We start from the raw sequence: 12855 nt of genomic DNA, 5'->3' as shown, positions 1-12855 counted from the left end.
ACTGTTCAGAGAGATATTTTCTCAATTTCCTGAAGTAAAATCACTCAAGTCCTAAGAAAGTATTGGTAGGGTGCAGTTTAAATTACAAAATCTGTACCAAACAAATAGACAAGAAAGCGCCTCAGTCACAAAAATAAAATACTTATTAGGAAGGTTTCTTTGTTGTCAATGGCCGACCAGAAGTACATCACTGGCCATTAAAATTGCTGCACCACGAAGATGTGCTACAGACGCGAAAATTAACCGACAGGAGGAAGATGCTGCGATATGTAAATGATTAGCTTTTCAGAGCATTCACACAAGGTTGGCGCCGGTGGCGACACCAACGTGCTGACATGAGGAAAGTTACCTACCGATTTCTCATACACAAACAGCAGTTGACCGGCGATGCCTGGTGAAACGTTGTGATGCCTCGTGTATGGAGGAGAAGTGCGTGCCATCACCTTTCCGACTTTGATAAAGGTCGGATTGTAGCCTATCGCGATTGCCGTTTATGGTATTGCGACATTGCTGCTCGCGGTGGTCGAGTCGATGACTGTTAGCAGAATATGGAATCGGTGGGTTCAGAAGTGTAATACGGAACGCCGTGCAGGATCCCAACGAACTCGTATCACTAGCAGTGGAGATGACAGGCATCTTATCAGGATGGCTGTAACGGATCGTGCAGCCACGTCTCGATCCCTGAGTCAACAGATGGGGACGTTTGCAAGACAACAACCATCTGCACGAACAGTTCGACGACGTTTGCAGCAGCATGAACCATCGCTGCGGGTACACTTGACGTTGCATCACAGACAGGAGCGCCTGCAATGGTATACTCAACGACGAACCTGGGTGCACGAATGGCAAAACGTCATTTTTTCGGATAAATCCAGGTTCTGTTTACAGCATCATGATGTTCGCACCCGTGTTTGGCGACATCGCGGTGAACGCACATTGGAAGCGTGTATTCGTCATCGACATACTGGCGTATCACGCCGCGTGATGGTATCGGGTGCCATTCGTTACATGTCTCGGTCACCTCTTGTTCGCATTGACGGCACTTTGAACGATGGACGTTACGTTTCAGATGTGTTACGACCCGTGGCTCTACCCTTCATTCGATCCATGCGAAACCCCACATTTCAGCAGGATAATGCACGACCGCATGTTGCAGGTCCTGAACGGGTTTTTCTGGATACAGAAAATGCTCGACTACTGCCCTGGCCAGCACATTCTCCAGATCTCTCACCAACTGAAAACGTCTGGACAATGGTGGCCGAGCAACTGGCTCGTCACAATACGCCAGTCACTACTCTTGATGAACCGTGGTATCGTGTTGAAGCTGCATGGGCAGCTGTACCTGTACACGACATCCAAGCTCTGTTTGACTCAATGCCCAGGCGTATGGTTGCCGTTATTACGGCCAGAGGTGGTTGTTATGGGCACTGATTTCTCAGAATCTATGCACCCAAATTACGTGAAAATGTAATCACATGCCAGTTCTAATATAATATATTTGTCCAATGAATACCCGTTTATTATCTGCATTTCTTCTTGGTGTAGCAATTTTGATGGCCAGTGGTGTATATGTTGCAGGACAAACTAACTACAGAGCGAGAAACACCAATTTTCATTTCACTCAGATGTGTAATCATTCGACCCTTTGAACAAGAAGACAGCCAAATTTCACAAACTTTGTTAGTAATTGATACAAATGTAGCACACCACTGATGCTAACTTTAAGTCTTTGTAGTTACGCTGGATCATGAAGCAAACACCCTATCGTCTCGCATCCACCTTCACATAAATGATATTATCAGATATCAGCAATTTTATATGGCCAAAATTTTAACTTATGAACTTGATCTACAACGATGAATTCAAGGTTCACAAAGTTTTAGTTATGACAACATATTCTGCGTAAACGAATGACCCATTTAAGATAAATATTTTCGTTAAACAGGAAACTTACCTGTACAAAATTTCGTAAGATTAATTTTTAACGATTGAATACGAAACACAAAAATTTTGAAAAAAGTCGTTAATCAGTTTTATTAGTGCCTTTTACTAATGCACAAATACTGAAATACTATTGGTGTATACGTCAACGTGTCTTTAAGACCGCGTTAAAGCTTATGAATATTTGGATTACTTACATTTTGAACGATTAACTGTGACGTTTACAATGTTTTTGAGAAACTTCTATTCTAAAATTCAACGTACTTTATACAAAAAATTGCATTACATGAACGAATATCTGCCTTCCTGGATCTGAAGCTGTTAAACTTACGCAAGACAAAAATCTTCACACAATGTTTCAGTTTGTACAGAGTCGTAATTGTGCCTAAGAAATGATATGATAGACTTTATCTTTGCAGATAATGGTTTCAAATAATGTTTAATGACTAATATGTAGTACCACATTCGTGAAAATACAACATAATAAAATACACAATGTATGGTGTACCATACTTTGCTAGGATCCTGTACTGCCTGCTCCTATATGATTCTGCTATCAACCATTTCATTCACAGTTCCCCTAATTGTCTGTTTACATCTTATTTGGAATTCTTGCTTGTCATCTTCTATTTTAAAGACCTATAAGACTATATTTATAGTAAACAGATGGTTCAGCTATTTACAAAGTGGACAGGAACAATCTGAAAAATTGTAAGGGTAGGTCGTGCTAAGTATAATTATTAAGAAAAAAGTTTGATACGTTGCACCATTTCTGACTTCATTAACACTGAAATTAGCCTATCAGGCCATTGCATGCGCAAATTCAAACGGCCCGTCGGAGAATGTGTTCTTAGTTTGTTTTCCTAAAACCTCACAAGAGCAGGATACAAAAATTGGACATGGGATCGAATCCGGGCCAAATGCTGAGCAATCTCGGGTGCTGTCATTTACATTACAAGAACAGTATTATCTGACAGACCTCTTGAATTTGCACGTGCAACGACCTGACTGACTACCTTCAGCGCTCATTAAATCGGAAACGGCGCAACATATCGATTTTTTTTTTCTTAACAGTTACGTCTCAGCACATTCTTACCCTGCAATACACTTGCAAGTTTTTCAGAGTGCTTCTGGCAGTCCTGTATAGTGAACTACTATCTGAAAAAAATCTTCACTGACATCCTGCAGATTTTGATAATATTTCAAAGTGGTGCAAATACTGGCAACTTCTATTAAATATTCAGAAATGTACAGTTGCGCAAATCGAAAAACGCAAAGAAGCACTATCCCATGACTACAACATCAGTGAGTCATAACTGGAATCAGCTGACTTGTACAAATACCTGGATGTAAGAATTTCAATGAGAATATTGAGAAACGCTTCCTGTTAATCGCTGTATTGTGTACCAAGGATCACTTTACGTCTGTATCTGCCGTCCAAGAACAAGTAATAGATCCCTACGACCTTCTGCGTCATGCCACACCGTTAGTCAGAGACCAGGAGCAGCTGGACTAGTTAATTAGGCCAATATTACACTATCAAATTTCTTTGTCGACGATTTGATCAAATATTCGTTAAACATATTTGACAAAGATCTTTGATGTGGCGCTAAAAAGGGCTATTACACTGTCATCATATGTTTTGTCAAAGTTCAAGATGGCTGACAACAACAACTTGTTACTAACTGCAGCAGTTCTATGTACCACAATTGCACTGTGTGCACATGCGGAAGAGAAGCGGGGGGAAAAAAGGAAACGTACCTGGGTGGAGCCGTGGGTTTTACGACGCCACAATAAAAGCATTCAACAAAATTTGTTATGTGAGCTTATAGTGGAGGACGTCAAGTAGTATATCAACTACTTAAGAGTGGATGACCATACATTTCAGTATGTGGTCAGGGAAGTGTATCCTCATATAACAAAGCACAATGCTCACTTAGGAATTGCTATATCTGCAGAAGACAGGCTCACTGTAACACTCCGATTTCTTGCTACAGGAGAGAGTTAGGTTAGGTTAGGTTAGGTTAGGTCAGGTCAGGTCAGGTCTCCAATCTTCTTAATCTGTTTTTGTATTCAGGGTGCCTCACGTTGTAAAGTGACTCATCAGCTTCATACATCTATATTAATTTTGTAGCTGTCGGCACACACCAATTGTATTTACTGGCAATGATTACAAAAACACTACAGATGACAGAATGCTGCAGCGGTAACATGTCACATTGCAGTGAACAGAAGACAAGTGACTTCTTTGATCAAATCGACAACGAGCCCCTAGATTTGATCTAATTTATTTGACGACAGACGAGATTTCACAAAGTTCCCTATTACACCATCAAATGTCTCTGACAAAGTTATTTGACAAAGAAATTTGATAGTGTAATACCGGCCTTACCGTCCCATGCACAGGTTGCCATTAAAATCACAACACAAATGGCTGGCTTCGAACTAGTGTCATGACCGGAAAGCATGGACTGCCAATGAATGGCATTGCATTGTGTTCAACAATGAATTGTGGTTATGCACCACACCAGATGACAATTGTTGGTAAATACGGTAGTGACCCAGCAAGAGGTCAGACATTCTTCGAACGTTTTCGATAGGCATAGCAATGATACTAAAGGTGTATTGGTGTCTGAAACCATTTGGTACGAATTCAGGTCTCGGCATGTAGCTATTGGGGAAACCATAAAAACACGAGAGGAGTGGAAAAGTTTCTAGCCTTACAAATAAAGAAAGACAGAAATTTCACAACACCAATTTATTTTTCAATATAATACAGACTACTTGTGGGCACGCTCAGATAACTTCTTCAACCCATTCTAATAAAAGGTCTTCGATGTCAAGTCCAACCAAGCATTCACAACATCGTCATTGTCAAATCGTCGTCCTCTGAGGTCTTCTTTTAGGTTTGGGAAAGAAAAATGCAACCAAATCTGGAGAATATGGTGGATGACGTAACTATTCGAACCCGCAGTCATGCAGAGTTTCCAGTGTTGTGAGGGCTTTATGCGTTGGAGCATTATCCTGAAGCAAAAGAACTCTGCGTGCCAATTTTCCGTGCATTTTTTTCCTTTACCTCTTCTCTCAAATGGCGCAGGAGGGTGCAATAGTATGATGCCTTGATAGTTACGCCCTTTTGCAAGTAATCCATCATAATTACTCCTTCTGTATCCCAGAAGACCGATGCCATCACCTTACCGGCAGATTTTTGCACCTGGATTCTTCTTTGGGTAGGGGATGAAGGATGTTTCCATTGTTGTGACTTATCTCAGAATCAAAGTGGAGACCCTACGTTTTGTCCATTGTCACATACCTTGCAAGAAAGCCATCTTCATCCACTTCAGATTTGCAGACGATTGCTTCACAACACTGCACACGTTCCTGTCTATGATCTGCATTCAAGTCTTTCAGTACTCATTGAGATGAAACTTTCTGCATTCCCAAAATATCCAAAACAATGTCATAAGCACCCCCCCCCCCCCCCCATGGGAGATTGCAGTGTATTTATGTAGTTTCAATGTACTGCGACGTTATTCGACGAACTTGCAGAATCGGATCTTGAATTGCAGTCACTGTTTTAATGACAGGCCTTCCACTCGTTGGCACATCTTCCACACTCGTTCTTCCGCGTCGGATATCCAGATTTTCACTGTTGCATAAGATGGAGCACTGTCCTTAAATGTATTCCGCACGTCCTCCGCAATTTCCTTTGGCGTTATTTCGTTCAAATGAAGATATTCAATCACAGCACAGTTCTTGATTCTCTCGATATTCGCCATTTTACTTACACTACGGTATACAACGCACCCAAGCGGCAAAACTAATGAAGCTGGAGGCGCAAAATTTGACTTGCATACCTACAATGGGACACTATAAAAAAAAAATGTCAGTTACTGATCCACCTACTTTTAAAAATCAACTTAAACAATATCTTCTAAGTAAAACCATTTACTCAATGGACGAATTTATGTATGTAAATATGCGAATTGATTTTGATCTATTGTAACTCTGTTCAATGTAATTTGTAACTTTTTACAAAAAACAATTCTTGTAAACATTTTTTTTCTATGTAATATATTATTCATTGTACAGTCTATTATTATAAACAAATGTCTAAAATCTGTGTAAATGACACGTTCTACACCCAAGCGATTTATCGCTAATGGGTCTACAGAACACGAATGAAATAAACAAATAAATAAATAAATAAAAGGTGGTGGTGTTTGCATGAGACATTATGGTAACTATCTCGAGCAAGAAACTTCGACCGCTCCTCATAATAATATAATGGTACGTCACAGAAAACCTGCATCCTCATCTGTTATCTCTTATTGGATAGCACAACAGCATGTTTCGGACATCTTCTGACCTCATGTGCTATCTTTCAACCAACGGTGTCATTTTTCAGCAGCCAGTGCTCATCTACACACAGCATGTGTCTCTATGTACTGCTGTGGCCACAAAGATCTACAGACCTATCTCCAACAGAACGTAAGTGGGACACCTCAGACATCACTCAATTGCAGAGGCTGTATGAACTATATGGAGGACCAGTTAAACAGTTGTGGGGCAGTTTGCCTCAGGAGAAGATATAATGACTTCATAACACCTTATAGTGAATTAGTGCATGCATCCGGGCCAGAGGGAGGGTGCAACTACACAGTGATAAGTGGGCTCAGACTGCCAAATTGTTTTCAAATATGACTTGCTTTTACAATCACTGCATTAACACCACATACCTTCTCTATACACGAAGTTTCATTTTGTTTCCCCCTCCTTTTTTGGGTGCTCTACCTCCTTTTATCAAGAAGCATATATATATATATATATATATATATATATATATATATATATATATATATATATATATATATATATAAAGATATATAATAGAGGGAAACATTCCATGTGGGAAAAATATATCTAAAAACAAAGATGATGTGACTTACCAAACGAAAGCGCTGGCAGGTCGATAGACACACAAACAAACACAAACAGACACACAAAATTCTAGCTTTCGCAACAAACGGATGCTTCGTCAGGAAAGAGGGAAGGAGAGGGAAAGACGAAAGGAAGTGGGTTTTAAGGGAGGGGGTAAGGAGTCATTCCAATCCCGGGAGCGGAAAAACTTACCTTAGGGGGAAAAAAGGACGGGTATACACTCGCACACACGCACATATCCATCCACACATATGGGACTGCCATAGGTCAAACGGATATCAACTGCGTTTGTTTTTATATAGGAACCCCCATTTATTATTACATATTCGTGTAGTACGTAAAGAAATATGAATGTTTTCGTTGGACCACTTTTATCATTTTGTAATAGATGGCGCTGTGATAATCACAAACATACGGCTCACAATTTTGGATGAACGGTTGGTTGGTAACAGGTAGGTTTTTTAAATTAAAATACACAACGTAGGTACCTTTGAACATTTTATTTCGGTTGTTCCAATGTGATACATGTACCTATGTGAACTTATCATTTATGAGAATGCATGCTGTTAGAGCGTGATAACCTGTAAATACAACATTAATCCAATAAATGCTCAAAATGATGTCCGTCAACCTCAATGCATTTGGCAATGCGTGTAACGACATTCCTCTCAACAGCGAGTACTTTGCCTTCTGTAATGTTCGCACATGCATTGACAATGTGCTGACGCATGTTTTCAGGTGTTGTCGGTGGATCACGATAGCAAATATCCTTCAACTTTCCCCAAAAAAAGAAATCTGGGGACATCAGATCCGGTGAACGTGCGGGCCATGGTATGGTGCTTCGACGACCAATCCACCTGTCATGAAATATGCTATTCAATACCGCATCAACCACACGCGAGCATCATAATTTGTTGCAGGTCGTGGTTGACATTTCACATGTGGCTGAACTCTTCCTGTTTCCTTAAATAACGTAACTATCCAGCGAACAGTCCGGACACTTGGATGATGTCGTCCAGTACACCGAGCAGCATACATATCACACGCCCGTTCGGCATTTTGATCACAATAGCCATACATCAACATGATATCCACCTTTTCTGCAATTGGTGAACGGTCCATTTTAACAGGGTAAATACCGTCCGCACTGGCGGAATGTTACATGATACCACGTACTTATACGTTTGTGACTATTAAAGCGCCATATATCACAAAGTGAAAAAAGTGGTTCAACTAAAACATTCATATTTCTTTACATACTACACGAATATGTAATAAAAAATGGGGGTTCCTTTTTAAAAAAAACGCAGTTAATATCCGTTTGACCTATGGCAGCTCCATCTAGCGGGCCAACTATAACGCTATCTGGTTTCCCCATTCAAGGTAGACAGGTTTCGTTCTTTGTAGTCTTTTCGTTTGATGACTATTTCGTGAGATATTTGGCCCAGTCACTATCAATGGACCACCCTATATATATATATAAACAAAGATGATGTGACTTACCTAACGAAAGCGCTGGCAGGTTGATAGACACACAAACAAACACAAACATACACACAAAATTCTAGCTTTCGCAACAAACGGTTGCTTCGTCAGGAAAGAGGGAAGGAGAGGGAAAGACGAAAGGAAGTGGGTTTTAAGGGAGAGGGTAAGGAGTCATTCCAATGCCGGGAGCGGAAAGACTTACCTTAGGGGGAAAAAAGGACGGGTGTACACTCGCACACACACACACATATCCATCCACACACCGTTCATCTAAAATCGTGAGCCATATGTTTGTGATTATCACAGCGCCATCTATCACAAAATGATAAAAGTGGTCCAACTGAAACATTCATATTTCTTTACGTACTACACGAATATGTAATAATAAATGGGGGTTCCTATATTTAAAAAAAACGCAGTTGATATCCGTTTGACCTATGGCAGTGCCATATGTGTGGATGGATATGTGTGTGTGTGCGCGAGTGTACACCCGTCCTTTTTTGCCCCTAAGGTAAGTCTTTTCGCTCCCGGGATTGGAATGACTCCTTACCCTCTCCCTAAAAACCCACTTCCTTTCGTCTTTCCCTCTCCTTCCCTCTTTCTTGACGAAGCAACCGTTTGTTGCGAAAGCTAGAATTTTGTGTGTATGTTTGTGTTTGTTTGTGTGTCTATCGGCCTGCCAGCACTTTCGTTCGGTAAGTCGCATCATCTAGCGGGCCAACCATAGCACCATCTGGTTTCCCCCTTCAAGCTAGAAGAGTTTCGTTCTTTGTAGTTTTTTCGTTTGATACTTATTTCGTGAGATATTTGGCGCCGTCATGATCAATGGACCAGCCTGTATACACACACACACACACACACACACACACACACACACACACACACACACATTTATATCTGCTACAGAATGCAAATGTGAGAAACACCAAATAGTCTCTCCCCTAAGAATCATTAGGGACATTTTCTCTGGTGTTTTTCATATTTGCATTCTGTAGCTGGAGTCCGCCCTCAAACAAATAGAGCTCATTACGACTTCCATATGAATGATGCCCAGAGCTGATGGAAAGCGTGAATCTGTTTACTGTTGCAAACAAAATGATTTTTAAAGTAGATTTTTACGTGCCCATTCGATAGAGCTCTTCCAAATTAGCCTGGTGCAATATTTACGATATTGATACGGTATGTATTAGCAGCGACGGTAAAACATGAAGGATAGGCAGTACCCCAACAGAGACAGCAGTGCTCTGGTGCGCGCTGACTGCTACCGTCATGCATGGAGCGCTACTGGATTGCTGTTTGCTCTTTGTATTTTATCGCCTCTGTTTGCCCATATCACCAATATCGGACTAGGATAATTTGGGAGTGCTCTGTCTAATGGGCACATAAAATTCCGATTTAAAAAGAATTCTGTTTGTAATGGAAGACAAACCATTGCTATCTGTTGACAATGTGACAATGGGCGTCGCATGAGACAAGAAGTATCTGTTTTGCTATTATCTGCTGAAACGCCTAATAAAATGTGCCTGACGATTCTTAAGAGAAACACCTGACTATAGCACCGGGTGAGAGAACCGGTATGGCCTGTGCAGTGTACAACACACTAAGGTTGCTTGAGTGATGTGTCATGTACTGTGTGACCATTAATCTATACTTCTATTGTCAACAGGTCATTATTCCTTGTTAGAAATTGTTAGATTCTTTGTGACCTTAAGACTGAAACTGTTAGCTGTCAACAATTGTAGGCACTTTCAGATAGCATCTGTCATGACTCCTAAATTTGAGTTGGGACCCGTGAGTAGTGTTTTTGTGTCATCTATGAACATTACGGTGTTTTTAACTGTCTTTAAAGTCACTGCAGTATCATTTAAGCAGAGTATGATAAATAGAGGACCAACCACTAACCCTTGTGGGGCCCTACAACTTAGATTGAGATGTTTACAAAGGTGTACAGATTGTCGTTTATTCCATTTTATTTCTGTGTGCTAGTGGAATAGGTAAAAGTGTTGCTTATGGTTTCCATACTGGGAAAGGTGTGAATCCATTACAAAGATAGCCATATTCTTAACTGCCAATGTGACTTACCAGTTTTCTATTACCTTATGGTATACTCCTAGAATCATTCTTTCAAGCCAGTTCTTGAAACTTTGTAAGCAGGCTTTCTATAGTAATTTTTGTAGATGAAGTACTACAACTACAATTTTATGACATGAAAGGTGGAAATAAACACAAGTCTAAATGTAAAACAACACAATGAAAGTTGTAACATATCATCACATTCAGTAACCAGATGTATCATATATGGTACTACAATAAGTAAATCTCAATCTATTACATTATACTGCCCAAATAGCAAAACTTGTTGACTACTTCTACTGTCTCCTTTCCTAATCTAATTGTGTCCACATCTCCTGACTTAATTTAATTACATTTTATTAGCTTTCTTTTATATTTGTTATTATACATGCCCTATATATGATTTATGGATGGTGTTTGTCATTAAAATATGGGATTGGTTTCTTAATTAAGATTAGTGTTGTACAATGTTCAGTTTGATACCGAGGTGGACAGGAACTGTCGTTGACTCACTGTGGCCACAGCATACTGGTTGCATTCCGATGCCGACAGGTGGCTGCCTTCCGCACCCTGAAGACTGAGGACGGCAGCCTGTTGATCTCGAACCGGAGGCCGCTGCAGCCGCTGGGCAACCGTACCGTCAGCTTGGTCGCCTTCAGTAGCAGCCGCCGCCGTGGTGCTGCTGCCAGGAGAAGGGGACAGCACAGCAGGCGCCGCCAGTAGATGGCGATCTCAGTCTTCCAGTGTATAACAGCTGTCAATAAAACTCATTGAGCAACACACTGCTTGCAACATATTCTTTCCCAGTCATTCCAGCTCATGCAGTATACCCTCCTATCTAATTTGGAGCATAAATCTGAAAAAAAGAAAAAGAAGGAAGAGAGGGAGAATGAGTAAGTGAGTAAGTGAGTGAGTGAGTGAGTGAGTGGAGGAGGAGGAGGAGGAGGAGGAGAAGAAGAAGAACCACACGATGTTTTGACAGGAGGAATATATATACTGACAGAAAAAAATTGCAACACTAAAAATAATTAATGCAAAGTAACTAAATTTTGGGAATACATCTGTCTAGGTAACATATTTAAGTGATTACTATTGCAAAGGTCATAGGTTAATGTATGTGCGAGATAAGCCATTGAAAATGTGAAATACTGGTACATAATAACCTGTGTAACCAGCAGAATATTGAATTCAGGTGTGCGAAGGTGCACACATTGTGTTGTCCGGTGTCAGGTAGTGGGGTGAATTTCCATGCCTGTTGCACTTAGTCAGTGAAGGGACAGTTAATGGTGTTTGTGGATGATGATGGAGTAGTTGTCTGATGTTCCATATACAGGGTGGTCGGAAATTCCCATTACAAACTAGGACTTGTAGAGGGTAGTAAGTACAGAACATTTTGAATAGGAACCCGTGTCTGGAATCATATCGTTTCTGTTCTGTGACAGTTTCAGTTCAGATGTGTACCTCGTCAGTGTCTGCCTAGGGCAACAGAAACGTCTCAGAGTTGCCTGTCCTGGTATGCAACAGGGTAGATGCGATGAAGTGTACTATGTCAAATGATCCCCAGATGTCACTTATTGTCCACTTTGCTGTGAGATGGAGTCAATACCTGTGCATCACCGATAGAGGATACATGGTGCAGAACACATTTGCAGAATACACAGACATGCTCCTTGCGTATGGCGAAGCTGGAGGTAATGGAAGACATTCTAGTAGGCTGTATCACGAACGTTTTCCACACCGTCACACTCCTTCACACAAACTATTTGCCCAAGTTACACAACGGCTACGAGAAACAGGTAGCTTCACCGTGAGGAGGCAGGACTATGGTACTTCATGGCAACACCACACTCCAGAATTTGAAGAAGGTGTACTGTGTCACACTGAAGATAGCCCGTCAACGAGTTTGCGAACAATTGTGTGTGCAATAGCTGTTAGTCACAGTACCGTCCTGGACATCCTGCATGAGCAACAATTACATCCGTATCACTTACAAAGGGTACACGCTATGGGTCCAGCTGACTTTCTACAAAGTGTCTCCTTCTGAACACGCTTCCTGCACCATTGCATTGACGTGCCCCTGTTTCCACAATGAGTTCTCTTTACAGATGAATGTAGGTTCACAAGGGATTGTGTTCTGAATGCTCAAAATAGCAATGTCTGGGCAGATCAAAACCCTCATGCCATGCATGTTCAGGGATTTCAAGACAGATTTGGAATTGACGTGTGGGCAGGTATTCTGGTCGGTCATGTGACTGGATCATACCTCCGTCCATCCAAGCTCACAGGTCCCGCATACTTAGCCTCCCGACAACACGTAATGGTCCCGTTCGTGGAAACTGTACCACTGAATGTCCATCAGGAAATGTGGTTTCAGCATGTGGAGCACCACCTCATTTTTCACTGGCTGTCAGGAGG

General features: G+C 41.1%; 1 protein-coding gene across 1 annotated transcript in view; it reads left to right on the top strand.

Annotated features, from left to right (window-relative positions):
* LOC124552528 (carbonic anhydrase 1-like) overlaps positions 1-11222 on the top strand; it is a 121373-nt gene extending 110151 nt beyond the window's left edge. The window contains exon 7 of the mRNA XM_047126843.1: positions 10993-11222. Coding sequence (XP_046982799.1) covers positions 10993-11163 — 171 coding nt within the window. The 3' untranslated portion in view covers positions 11164-11222. The remainder of the gene's footprint in view (positions 1-10992) is intronic.
* Positions 11223-12855: the final 1633 nt, after the last annotated feature.

Source organism: Schistocerca americana, chromosome 10 (genome assembly GCF_021461395.2).
Source record: "Schistocerca americana isolate TAMUIC-IGC-003095 chromosome 10, iqSchAmer2.1, whole genome shotgun sequence".
Classification (NCBI taxonomy): Eukaryota; Metazoa; Arthropoda; class Insecta; order Orthoptera; family Acrididae; genus Schistocerca; species Schistocerca americana.
The sequence above is the reverse complement of the archived record's forward strand: the minus strand, read 5'-3'. Positions and strand labels throughout refer to the sequence as shown.